Source organism: Anopheles moucheti, chromosome 3 (assembly GCF_943734755.1).
Source record: "Anopheles moucheti chromosome 3, idAnoMoucSN_F20_07, whole genome shotgun sequence".
Taxonomy (NCBI): domain Eukaryota; kingdom Metazoa; phylum Arthropoda; class Insecta; order Diptera; family Culicidae; genus Anopheles; species Anopheles moucheti.
The window spans coordinates 80,346,718-80,359,776 of NC_069141.1; the positions used below are offsets into that span (position 1 = coordinate 80,346,718).

At 44.0% G+C, this 13,059-nt stretch overlaps 6 protein-coding genes across 7 annotated transcripts; 4 read left to right on the top strand and 2 right to left on the bottom strand.

Moving 5' to 3' along the window:
* The first annotated feature begins 421 nt into the window (after positions 1-421).
* On the top strand, positions 422-1,613 carry LOC128303048 (uncharacterized). Its single transcript, XM_053039899.1, has 2 exons — positions 422-718; positions 784-1,613. Exons 1-2 carry the CDS (start codon positions 601-603, stop codon positions 1,611-1,613), a joined length of 948 nt encoding a protein of 315 aa, XP_052895859.1. The 5' UTR covers positions 422-600.
* A 1,185-nt stretch (positions 1,614-2,798) lies between these two features.
* On the top strand, positions 2,799-4,145 carry LOC128304421 (rhythmically expressed gene 2 protein-like). Its single transcript, XM_053041610.1, has 3 exons — positions 2,799-3,003; positions 3,103-3,185; positions 3,586-4,145. Exons 1-3 carry the CDS (start codon positions 2,849-2,851, stop codon positions 4,143-4,145), a joined length of 798 nt encoding a protein of 265 aa, XP_052897570.1. The 5' UTR covers positions 2,799-2,848.
* A 306-nt stretch (positions 4,146-4,451) lies between these two features.
* On the top strand, positions 4,452-6,505 carry LOC128305972 (COP9 signalosome complex subunit 1b). Of its 2 annotated transcripts, none has more exons than XM_053043624.1 (3): positions 4,452-4,592; positions 4,747-6,096; positions 6,174-6,505. In XM_053043624.1, exons 1-3 carry the CDS (start codon positions 4,569-4,571, stop codon positions 6,258-6,260), a joined length of 1,461 nt encoding a protein of 486 aa, XP_052899584.1. In that variant the 5' UTR covers positions 4,452-4,568; the 3' UTR covers positions 6,261-6,505. The 2 variants fall into 2 exon arrangements, with proteins under 2 accessions (XP_052899584.1, XP_052899585.1); XM_053043625.1 differs by having other exon boundaries at positions 4,516-4,592; positions 4,722-6,096.
* Positions 6,506-6,569: 64 nt separating this feature from the next.
* Positions 6,570-8,109, bottom strand: LOC128305974 (corepressor interacting with RBPJ 1). Its single transcript, XM_053043626.1, has 3 exons — positions 8,035-8,109; positions 7,673-7,953; positions 6,570-7,597 (listed from the first exon to the last, which is right to left on the bottom strand). Exons 1-3 carry the CDS (start codon positions 8,104-8,106, stop codon positions 6,934-6,936), a joined length of 1,017 nt encoding a protein of 338 aa, XP_052899586.1. The 5' UTR covers positions 8,107-8,109; the 3' UTR covers positions 6,570-6,933.
* A 549-nt stretch (positions 8,110-8,658) lies between these two features.
* Positions 8,659-10,383, bottom strand: LOC128303049 (uncharacterized). The gene has a single exon (XM_053039901.1). It carries the CDS (start codon positions 10,381-10,383, stop codon positions 8,659-8,661), a length of 1,725 nt encoding a protein of 574 aa, XP_052895861.1.
* A 1,065-nt stretch (positions 10,384-11,448) lies between these two features.
* LOC128303050 (odorant receptor 82a-like) lies at positions 11,449-12,802 on the top strand. The gene is made up of 4 exons (XM_053039902.1): positions 11,449-11,927; positions 12,000-12,447; positions 12,514-12,666; positions 12,743-12,802. Exons 1-4 carry the CDS (start codon positions 11,449-11,451, stop codon positions 12,800-12,802), a joined length of 1,140 nt encoding a protein of 379 aa, XP_052895862.1.
* Positions 12,803-13,059: the final 257 nt, after the last annotated feature.

Here is a 13,059-nt window from a genome sequence, read left to right on the forward strand (position 1 = left end):
CATTCCGGTCTTCCGATAGCCGGTGGCGGTGCCTTAAAGGCATTCTGATAACGCTGGTAAAAATAAACTGAAAACGAAAGATTTGAATCAGTTTTCAAATTAATAAATAAATGATGTGCACTGCCTTACAACAGCAGTAGTTCCATACCTAGCCGAATGGGCAAAAAGAAAATACAGTGCGTAGATTGGAAGAGCCGAAAAAGATATAACAGATTTGCTACGGAAATGTTAAAAAACTGCCGGGGTTGGCTTTGTGAACATTATAATTCTCAATTTAAAAGTTATTTTCTACTCCTTCGTGTAGACAGGACTATTCATTCTGCAAAAGGGTGAGTGTAAACATAACTTTGGTATCTGTCGTCTAGAATATTTGTTTACCTTTGAAGCGACGCTAGGGAAATTGGCCAGTCCAGGATTGAAAGTTAAGCTGAGACATTTGGCCATAGTTGCTGATCCACTTATCTAGAGGATTTTGTCACGAATATATACGAAATAGCATAGAAAGGCCCGGAAATCTGGATTCTAGAGCAGTATCGTGATATTCCTCGTTAAAGAAAAAACAGAAAGCTTAACTTACAGCGCAGGCAGTTTTGTTCTAGAATGTCTTCCAAACGCGACAAAAAATCGGGCTATATCTACAAGCTTTGCAAAAAGTTGGAAGACCGGATTGACCTAGAATACGAAGCAGAACAAGAAGAAACAACAATTAAACTTGAAGGTAAGTGTAGTTGATGCCATTCTGAACATAAAAGTTTATGCACACCAAACGATGGCTTCTTTCAGCCGAATCTGAAGATGATCAGGAAATCATCATCTCAGAAACTACCAGCGAAGCACTCCTGACCAGTTTAAAGATGACGTGCTCGGACAGTGAAGATTCATCCCAGGAGCTTCCAGGCATAGGTGCAATGCCAAATGCGCTTGAATTACAGAACGGATGCACTACGAAAGAATCCACAATCGCCACAGTTATTAATATGTTTACATCGATATCAAAACAAATCGCAACAATTCACAAAAAGACCGAACGCGTCCAAAGGGAGGTAACGACTATTTCAGAACGCTTGGGACGGGTCGAGAAAAAAATGGGCATTTCTTTAGCAACGATAGAGCAAGTGAAGGATGTGATTGTGAAGTATGATGATGCTCCGGAAAAGGGACGATTCGTTTTTAACAAAATAACCAACGAAGAGGAGTTTACAGAACTCGATACCAAACTTGGCACAGACCAGGAATACTACGAAAGTCTTAAAAAGGACCTTAACCAGCACGTGCAAGCTAACGAAGCAGATAATCGAATGCTCGAGATGATGGATATGATTTATGATCGAAAATTTATGACATTATGCAGTTGGACTGGCTGCGGAAGAGAGGGTACAAAAATAGCTTTTCGAGAACGAAAAAATATACTGCAACTGTTTGCCGATATCGCTAGCAATAAGTTTATGACCGTAAGTGAAACATTCGTTAAGACATTTTTTGTTAAAAAGCTGCGTCATGCAAAGGAGCGGGTAAACATACAAGGTCTTAGAAAGGCAGTTTGTCATAAGCGAAGAAGCATTTTGGCCACAGCCATATTTGTCGAAGAACAGCCGAAACAAAGACGTGAATGAAAACAGAAAGGAAACGTTCCTTTTTATTTAACAATTGCGTCCGAAACGATACAATTTTGTTGAACGCACTGTCCGATGGGGACCTGAACACGCTGCCCAATGGCGACCTAAACGCGCTGCCTGAACGCGGCCTGAATCGGGCAGCGCCGATGGCGGTCTGAACGATCCGCCTGAGGGCGGCCTGAATGCACTGCCCGATGGCCGCCATCCGGCAGCGCGTCCATGCTGCCATCGGCAACTGGTTAACGCTGCTGGAAGAATACCTAATTCTGAATATATGTTCAAAAATAAATCTAAATTATTACAAGCATTCGCTAATGTTGTTGAAAAATGCAGAAGTATGCGAATATGTTGATGAATAGATGAATTGTGTTGAGCAATATTAGTAAATCAATCAAGTTAGGTAATTTGAATTAAAAACGATTTCAAACGAGATAAGGAGAAAAACAATTGAAATCTTTACCAGATATTAGCGAGCAAATGTGGCTTATATTGCTGTAATGAACAGATTATTGTGTAATAAACAAGTTGAACGACATAAAACGCCGGTTCAAAGATAGGCATTTTGTTTGTTTCTGTGGTGCTGCTCACAGCTATACACACAATACGCGGCACCTGCCTTTTCGAATTATATTATTGCTGTATTAGGTAGATAAGCGCCTACCACGAAAGACGCGGAAGCTGGCATAATTTCATATTTACATGAATGTACACGCTTTCTAGTGACAATAATAGAATGGTCCTTTGTCCGATCCATTCCGTCATTCGAAAACTATTCCGCGGGTCTTCGCTGGTAAAGAAATGGGCATGCAAGGCGTTGGCATTGGTCGTACAGAACGGAAAGAAAACGGCTAATAGTAAACTATTAGCGAGAATGTTTGTACAGCCCGTAACGCAGAATCCATACCCGACAACACACGAAATAAATCAGTAACCAAAACATTGCTCGCCTTATCAATGAGATAAGCGCACACATACACACTCTCGCCGGGCAAACACATCGAAAAGGCTTGGCCGTGCGCTGATTGGATGCATCGGGGGCCATCCATCCGAGCGCGTATGGAACGCAACAGGCCAAATCAACTGCCGGTGACTTGCGTGGTTACTATTACGGTTGCGACTGTTGAACCACACGTTTCGTGATACGCGAGCGCTCCAGAGCCAGCAGTACAACAGTTTGCGCAAAAGCAGCGCATCTCGAATTTTTGAACCGTTCATAAGTACCACACTACAGCATGAGTCTGTCCCGGTTCCGTTTGATCACATTCGATGTGCACAACACGTTGCTACAGTTTCGTTCGAGCCCCGGTAAGAAGTATGGCGAGATTGGTGCGATGTTTGGAATCAGCAACAACAACAACCAACTGGTGGCAAACTACGTCCAGAGCTGGTAAGTGTTGTGTGCGGGTCAACGCTGATATCGGTTGGTGTTTCGTGAGATAACGAGGATTCTCCTGTGTTTGATTCCCTTCCCCATTATCCGATATAGGCACAAAATGAATCGGTTACATCCGAACTTTGGACTGAAGACTAAAATTTCCTACAAACAATGGTGGCAGATGATGATAGACGGTAAGTCGCTACAGATGCACATCAATTGCGTAATTCCAGACATGGCGCCGAAACAATTCGGCAATGCTCGATCGAACGTGTACGGGATCTGGAAAGGGCCGGCTGCAGTTACGTCAAGGCAAATGGGTCAGTGTCGGATCGATGGACAGAGAAAAGCACATGGCCCAGTGTACGAATACCTCCCCGGATGATTCGTTATCAGGCGGCCTTACTACACCATTGAATCTGGTGTACGATAGGCAACGCGGGTTCGATTGTGCGATCTGATAGGTCAATGATTTATTTTACGGTTGTCGTACAGCACCGCACTTCCTAAGCAGCGTGATATTGATTTTTATAGGTCTTTATTGATGTTTGGAAGATAAAAACACACATTTCGGTATTCTTGTTCTGCTTTCAGGGATTTTTAATGAAAATGGAACTCACAACACGCCGCCAGAGAAAATCGAACAGATGACGGAACATTTTATGGAGTACTTCAAAACGAGCGTCTTTTGGCAGCATTGCTACGGATCGGTGGATTTCCTCAACTATTTGAAGCTGCAGCAGCACGTAGAATCCAACGGTCAGAAACAACCCCCATTCAAGCTGGGAGTAATCTCGAACTTTGATCCCCGGCTGGACGTGCTGCTGAGAAATATGAAAATTAATCACTACTTTGACTTTGTGCTAAACTCGTACGACGTTGGGTACATGAAACCGGCCCAAGAAATCTTTGACCGTGCCATCCGGGCGGCCGAGATTAAGGATCTCAAACCACACCAGTGTCTACACATTGGGGCTACACCGGCAACCGATTACTTCGGTGCACGGAATGCCGGATGGTACAGTTTGCTGGTGCACGAAAAATCGGCAGAAGAATTATCGCGAAAGTACGGCCAACTGGTGGAGGATAATCATGTGTTTTCTAGTCTGTTTGATATTCACAAAAAGATTTCCAATGATTACATGCGATGGTAGATGATATTAGGCATTGGATGTGCGCCCGGTGTGACGATGTACGAATAAAGTTATATTAACCAATAAGTAATGCTGTGTTCTGATGCGTTCTGAACGTATCCAGTTATGGTTTCACGATAGATTGAAAAAAGTTACTACCATCATTCATTGTTTATTGGAGCAATTTTTGAGATAAAAAAATTAAAATATTACAAGACTACCGCCAACGATGAATCGCTCCTGCTGTGTTTAATTGTCATCTTCGAATCGCCTAAACCATCATACCTTGCTACAATCATCTTGGCCGTAGGTTGTCAATGAGGTTCGCTTCATTCTAGGGCAAAAACTCATACACACTGAGGTTACAGAAAGGGGATTGTAGCGTTCTAGCGAAAAAGTAACATTTTCTCTCTAAATACTTCTTTTGCGAGTGCCCCGTACAGAATGCCTCTACCAGGATGTTTTTCGGTATGTTTGGCAAGAAATTCTCATCACCAATCGATAGTGAATGGGTGTTTTACGTGTGGACGAACATCGTAACCTGCGGCCAATTCTCAATCAAAAACATCGTAGATGTTGACACTGTTATGATGGTAGGAATTTTGTGTGTGTCCCATTCCAGAATGCAGTCGAACCGATGCAGGTAGATGTGCAGCCGGAAGATAATGAGAACAATGAGGAGGATATGTACGTGGTCGAAAACCCATCGATAGATCTGGAACAGCTCGCCAACCAGTACACGGGTTTGGCCAAACTGCACCGGCTCATCTATGTGGCGGATCACTGCCCGACGCTGCGCCTGGAAGCGCTCCGGATGGCGATTAACTACATTACGACCACGTACAACGTGACGCTGTATCAGCATTTGCACAAGAAGCTGGCCGACAATGTGAGTAATCAGTTTCTGCCCGACGTTGCCTCCCAGTCGACCGGTTCGCAAGAGATACCGTCCTTCGATGCGACCTGGGTTGAGTCGAAGAGCAAAAAGTCTGCACTGAAGCTGGAGAAGCTAGACTGCGATCTGAAGAACTACAAAGCTAACTCGATCAAGGAGAGTATCCGGCGAGGTCATGACGATCTCGGCGATCACTATCTAAACTGTGGCGATCTATCGAATGCGCTCAAGTGCTACTCCAGGGCTCGTGACTATTGTACTAGCGGCAAGCATGTAGTAAACATGTGCCTAAACGTCATCAAAGTGTCGATCTACCTACAGAACTGGTCTCACGTGCTGAGCTACGTGTCGAAAGCGGAAGGCACTACCGAGATCGCGGAAACGTCCAAGGATAAGGATCCGAACCAGGTTGTGATTACGCGGTTGAAGTGTGCAGCCGGGTTGGCTGAGCTGGCGACACGCAAGTACAAGTCTGCGGCCAAACACTTCCTGCAGGCAAACTTCGACCACTGTGAGTTCCCGGAAATGATATCTACGAACAATGTGGCCATGTACGGGGGGTTGTGTGCGTTGGCCACATTCGATCGGCAGGAACTTAAGCAGGTAATTGCGAGCAGCTCGTTTAAGCTGTTTCTCGAGCTGGAACCACAGTTGCGCGATATCATCTTTAAGTTCTACGAGTCAAAGTACGATTCGTGTTTGAAGCTGCTGGACGAGATTAAGGATAATCTGCTACTGGACATGTACATTGCACCGCACGTAAATGCACTTTACACGCAGATCCGTAACCGGGCGCTGGTACAGTACTTTAGCCCGTACATGTCCGCGGACATGCGCAAAATGGCCACCGCGTTCAATCGATCGGTGGCCGCGCTCGAGAATGAAATCATGCAGCTCATTCTAGAGGGACAAATACAGGCGCGCATCGATTCACACAACAAAATCCTTTACGCGAAGGATGCCGACCATCGAAGTGCCACGTTCGAGAAGGCAATTAATGTGGGAAAGGAATTTCAGCGACGTACGCGCATGTTCATCCTCCGGGCGGCCATCCTTAGGCGCCACATTCATGTGAAGGTTTGTTTATTTACTTCCCGGATGGTTTCGAATTGTGATAGTGATTGTATTTTCTTTCTTTTTCAACGGGACTGCAGAATCAACCAAGGGAAAGCAGTAACCATGCGACGGAAATTTGCGTACCGGCGAGTGGATCGTCCAGCGGTAACCTGGCGCGCAATTGATTGAATCTGGCTGAGGAAGACTTTTTCGTTCGCTTCAAAAGAAAATCCAAATAATGCTCGTTTGAGGTCCAGTTAAACATACTCTTCCCGCGAAGATACGTCAAACCGATACGCTGTTTTTCCAGCGATACAACGACACCTTCTTGAGCCGTCATGAAACGTTCAAACGTAACAAATTTGCGGTGGGCAAGTTGGGAAACATTAGGATCACCTTCCAAGCGATGGGTGCCATTGCTATGGCATGTGTTTTTTTTATCATCAATTTGTTTGTCGTATGAATTCTACAGAATATGAGCAAACTCAGTTCCATGCCTCTAATATAGCCGGGACTCCGCTATCCGCTGATGGGATATCGCTTCGATGAAGAGTGTACGCAGATTGGTTGGTTGAGGAAGCTACTGTTTGCAGGGTACAGTTTCGGGAGAAATCAGTGGAATCATTTTAATTCTGTGTGGGTTCTATTTATACGATATGTTGAGCGAAGTTTAAAATTTTCCAATAAACAAAATTAATTCTAAACCTTTGTGTTGGTTTGTTTGAGAAGTGTCGGTGAGGTTAGAGCAGCTTCCGAGTAAAGGGATATTCTGAATCACATGGTCCGTAGGTATATAAGGATGGGCTTGTTCTACCCGTTAGCTGATATGAAGTTGTACACAAGAAAGCATATCCATTCCTAACGCCTGCTACGGTCTCGCCTTGGACTAGCGGAACGATCACGACGCTTGCTGTGTTTAGTCGGTTCATAGCTGCGTGACGATCCGGCATGTGGAGAACGAGAACGAGAACGACTACGGTGCCGAGGTTTGTCCCGCCGTTCATTTGCGCGTTCACGCACCAAACGCTCACCATTTCGATCATCCGATCGATGATGCTGCTGAGACTTTTTGGTTTTCTTTTTCGAACCCTTTCTATCTTCTTTATCCGAATCGGATGAAGAAGCATCGCTGTCACTACTACTAGCGCCTTTTTTACCCTTCTTCTTGGACAAACGTTGACGCTTTTCGATTTTTTCTAACTTTTTCAACAGTTTCTTTTTTTGCTTTTTTGTCAGCGAGCGAATGAATTCCGTCTCCGGAACGGCTTGCTCAACGTCCGGGTCTGCTACGAGCTTGTGTGAGGTGACCAACTCCTGGGCGCTTCGTTTCATCGCAAGCCCATCGTCTCGCAGCTGCTGCTCGAGTTCGCCTTTGGACAAAATTTGGTTCGCTTCCGCTTCGGAATGTATTTTCTTCGCCTCGCTCATCGACAGACTGTACATGGTGCATTCTTTGTCCGTGTTGATGTGGCCCCACTTGTGACACTTAATGCAGCGAACGTTTCGCACTTGTATACCGAATCTATACATGGAAGGAAAAACAAACAAGAGAGCTAAATTTCGAACGAACTTCGTAACAAAACTCAAAGAAACTTACGGTTGGTCACGAATTTCGGTGTCCCCTTTGCAGTAGCTTTCACGCGGTGCATTATATTTGCGCTGCCATTCAAACTTATACTCGGACTCGTTTGATTCCTGCTCGCGCTCCTTCTTCATGCCAGGCGGGAGTTCGTACATAAAGTTAACGCTCAATTTGTCCTTGCTGTCCCTGCTAAGCATAGCCTTGTTATCGTGCAGTTCCTGCTCCTTTTCATACTGGTTCCGTAGCTCTTCCTGTTTTTTCTTATACGCTTCAGCTTGCTGCTCTGCCATCCATACCTGAGGTGGTAATGCATTATTGGACCATTAGCATTGCACCATTGGAAAGAACATCACTGATTTATGATTCGCATTTCTTACCCGTTTGAGGTTGTCTCTCGAGGCAGGATGGAAAAACTTTTTGCACATATAGTTGTTGAATCCTTTCCCCATCTTTGCAGATTACTTAGCGACCGTTTCGTAGCAAAAAAGCAGGAATTATTAAATGTTTTCGGGAGATACGCAGCAGCTTTGTTTTGTTTGGTAAACCTTTTGTTCTATCTGACAGATTGTTTGGCGAACTGTGGGTTTTCCACAGGACATATGTTCCTTGTAATCAAAGGAAAAAACAGCCTTATACATGTATTTTTATAGTTTTCCGCCTGGTGAATAATTTTAAGCAGATCTGAAAGTATAAATGATATGTTTCCAAATTTTATATCTCATGAACTGAACTGTATGCGAAGTAAGAAAATCCAAGCATATTTTTTACCCAGTAGATGTCGCTCCACACGTTTCTTGCAGTTTGTATGTTTCAGGAAAACATAGAAAATATTTTTTTCAAATTGGAAAAGTGTGGAGTTGAGTTTTCCACAATCATGCGGATCAACAAATAGTGTAACATCAGGAGCTATTCACCTATCCCATTCTTTTATATTCCGCAGCTTCCGTTTATATCATCGAGCCGTGTTATAGCTGCATGGGTACTATTTTACTCGAACATCTTCACCACTGGCCACCGTTTGATCCGCCACTGCTGATACGTGGCACCTTTGGCTGTCCAGATGCTTGCTGCTGCTGCAAGATAGTGCGTATACTATTACGATTTCCATCCAACGGACGTTTCGAACAGGTTCTGCCAGTATTATTAATTTTGGTTGTTGTTTCGTTTGAGACGATCGACGAGGAGAACTGGTGCTGTTCCCCTTCTTTCGACGTTTTACTGTCCGTGTCGGATGCACTGGTAAATTCGTTATCGAAATCCATGATCAGTTTGCCATTGAGCGTAGGTAGCTCAATCGATGGCAACGGAAGTACGTTAGGGTTGTGTTTTTCTACCAATGTCTTGATCAAGTTGCAGATATCCTCACGCTTTTTCGTGACGGTAATTGTTTCAAACCAGTCTTCTAGCTGCTCGATTGGTAGATGGTAATCGCGTATGGGGTCAAGGAAAAACTGCTCCACGTACTGCAACAGATACAGTCCACAGTCGGTGTAATTGTTTTGCTGCGGCACATTCACGCAATGTCCCGGCATGTTGTGCTCATTGAACCGCTTCGGGCGTTTGTCGGGCATTTTTGCCTGATACTCACACGTAAGATAGTCGCGCAGTGTAGCCAACACGTGACTTTTAGAGGTAACCGACAGTGAGTCGAAGATTAAAATGCATGGTTGTTGAATCGGTTGCCGCGCGTTCTTTGCCGCTTGTTTCTGCGTGACAGCAGCGGATATACTCGGCGCCGGCGTTTCATCGCGCATCGTAACCGGATAATCTAGACCAGGGAAACATATGATAGCAAGGAACCAGTGCGACTGCTCGTTGATTGGAATGACAATGAACTTCTTTTCAAAGATGTTCTCACGCCTCGTCCATCTGGCAGCGAGCGCATGCCGCTTCCGGGCCGCGAACAACCCCGGATCATTACCGTCGCTGGTTGAGAGCCGGTCGTAGAAATATGTGCCAAATATATGTACGCTCTGACGTTCCTCCTCCTGGAGCATTTCCAACTTCAGATAGTTAAGATAGAAGTCGATTACAACATCGTTCAAGTACTGATCCTTCGCCAAGCACATGTAATCCTCCCTTTTCATCAAAGTACTCCTGCCCACGAGTGGGTACGATAATATACCGCGAGTTTCTCTCGTATCGTGCTTTCCCTCGTTGGAACCAGAACGTTTCACAGCTGTTGAATTGTTGGTATTGGATGTGTTCAGCGGTCGACTAGGACAACAGCGACGGATCAACTGTTTCGCATCGCTAATACTGATCTCCTCTAAAAGATTCGGCCGAAAAATATTTCGAATTGTTGATTTCGCTTCCATGCTAATGCTTGCCATCAGCAGGACAATTCGTTTTGTTGGATTATTCGACAGAAGCTCCGGTTGGAAGCAGGGCAACTTATCTGAGTTGGGATCCATTTCCAAATGCTTCCGTACGTACGCACCGCCAGAGCTCTTCGTGTACAAGAATATTACGTTCAGTGCCCCCGAAAAGTGGGTAAGCACTTTTTTGATTTCACGCATCTGTAGATCCAATCTAACAAAGTTGGCCGGGCGGCATACATTTGGAGCTACAATGCACACACCTATCGACGAAATGGTAACCTTCTCATTTGGAGTATATTTTAGGCTGCCAAGTCGTACGGTGGTGCAATCGACTTGCGTTAATAGTCCGTCCGGAAGATTCTGCACGTCCGTGACATCCAATCGGAGATTGTATCTATCAACCATTTTGGTACAGCTGTTTTGAAGAGTTGATGTTGAATAGTACTTATCGTTGCACCGCGCTTCTTCTTTATTGAACCAGTATCTTTAGTCGTGAGGATGCTAGGGCACACGTTACTATGATTCGGCACAAAAACACTACGTTCAACCGGTTGTTGTGGTATGCTTCTGGTCAAGTAGACATTTGGGCGCTGCGCCCCCATGTTAAAAACACTAGACTGTCGATTATCCGGGGTCTGTTTAACCGACGGGCGGATTATCCGTGTACCAAAAAATGACAGCAGGTTGCAAGGGGAGCAGCACAGCAAAGAGACAGCAGGTGAATTCATTGCGATAAACTTCCTGAAAAATGTTGAATGATATTGATAAATAATAGCACAAAGTATTAAAAACATCTGGACGTTCTAGTGTTGACAATGTCTTCTTCAAATTCAAAAAAATTGCACGTACAAACTGAACAGAACTGAAGTGCTGGACAATTGGACCCAATTTCAAGCACTAATCAAGCACTAAGCACCTTCCGGCAGCAGTAGGTTGGCATTGCTGAAGAACCTCAAGATGTTTTAACAAAATGTTTCAGTCAACCTCGTTGTCAATCAGATGGACGATCGAAGAAACGATGGTGAACAACAATGAATCTCTATTGCGTTTTAGACATTGTGACTTGCCGATGACCTTCAAATTAGCGAGGTGACTTTAGAAGATATGGGATATTATACATAATTGAATAACGGTTTCAACACGAGTTCTGAAACTCAAATTGCAAAATATGAATTAGGAGAAGGTGACGTGTGTGCATAAGTATTGTTATATTTAGATTAAAGAGTACACAATGTGGTAATAACAAAGCACCACCACACTGCATCACACGAATGTAAATCAACAATCAATTATTTTATATTGAGAGTGTCCTACGGGGGAAGAAATTCACACAATAAATAATGGAAGACGCAAAACATGCACTTATCCCAACGTTTGATGTAAAGCTACCCATTGAGACATAGAGGAAGCATTTATTATAAAAACGCAGATGGACGAACAATACCTAACAGTATCTTGCAATCGTGCGGCATGTTTTATCAGAACGAATTCCCTGCCTACCAATTCCGGTACGTGCGTTATTGTGGTATAGTGGAACGACCAAACAGGTGGTACCGTTGCCGACAGTGGTTTTCCTTCATTTTGATGGGTTCCTTCATCCCGCTTCATGTGCTTTATCTCGTCAAAATGCCGTTTTTCGATCTGGTCGTTACTTGTGAAGAGGTCATGCTGATACAGTTACATGCTATAGTTGTTGTAAAGTATTGTCTGTTCATAAGCCATCCCCACGAAATGTACAATCTGGTGGAGTCCTTCAAGCGCATGCAAAAATGCATCACGCCGGCTGAGTTACCACGGTTTGCGAAATGTAACGATGTTCATGTCAAACTGATACGATTTTACATGATCGGCGCAACGATCGTGGTTATATCTTATGTGCTAATCGCGATTGTTACAAGCGTAACACTATCATTACAGGAGCATCATGTGCATTTTGTAACACCATTTAGGTATTTTGTCCACCAGCATAATCGTAAGTGCTTGCGATTAATTCGGGGTAAAACAACACCTTTCCATTACAGTTTCCCGTTCAATTATCAACATCCGGTTTTGTATAGTTTATGCTTTCTGCTTAATTGCGACTCGATGATGTTAACCATATGCACTAGCGTGACGATCGACGTGTGTTACTCGGAGATGGCCACCAACTTAGCTATCCATTTTGACATCGTTCGGGAACGGTTCGAGAGACTTGACATTTCCGCTGACCAACCGTTTGCCGATCGTGAGCTGCATAAGGTAATCTCGTATCACAGTGATGTGTTGGCGCTGGCGCAAAAGATGACGCGGCTTTTTCAATCGTCCTTGTTCTACTGCCTGTTTCTGGTATCGACAGTATTATGTCTGTTAGGGTACGAGTTTGTAATGTTGGACAACATTTATAAGCGAGCACAGGTGGTAATCATGGTCGTAATCATAATCGGTCAGGCTGTCATCTACACCTACCATGGATCATCGATTCGCGATCATGTGAGTTTCGGGTGCAGTTTGCTCTTATTAAGATATTTCTAAATATTCTTCTTTATACACGTGCAGAGTGTAAATGTAGCTGATTCAATCTACAGTACCAACTGGTACGAAGCAACAATCTCCATCAGGAAGCAAATACTCATCAGCTTGATGCGTGCTCAGAAACCAATAATAATCAAGGGTGGATTCATAGAAGCTTCATTACCAACACTCAAAAAGGTGCTCAAAGTCCTTGGAAATGGGTTTTGATTGACGTAAACAGTTTGATACATGTTGTTGAATTGTGTATTTACAGATGCTTAGCTCCAGTGCGTCATACATTGCTGTGCTGATGTCGTTGGAGTCGGATCCTTGAGTTAGCTCAACTGAAATAGCCTAACAGAATACAACATCAATTTAATGGGCTTATGGGTGTTGAAAAATAGAAAAGGAAATGCACAAATGATGATTTGTTTTATGCTGTGTAGTACCTTGGCACCGGTTCAGATGATAGACGCTGTCTATGAAATCTAGCATTAATACTTGCATTGCTCGCTTCATATAACTATATCTTGCACATGTTTCATTAAAGCACTCCTACCCACAAGTGTATACGATAGAATACAGCGTGTT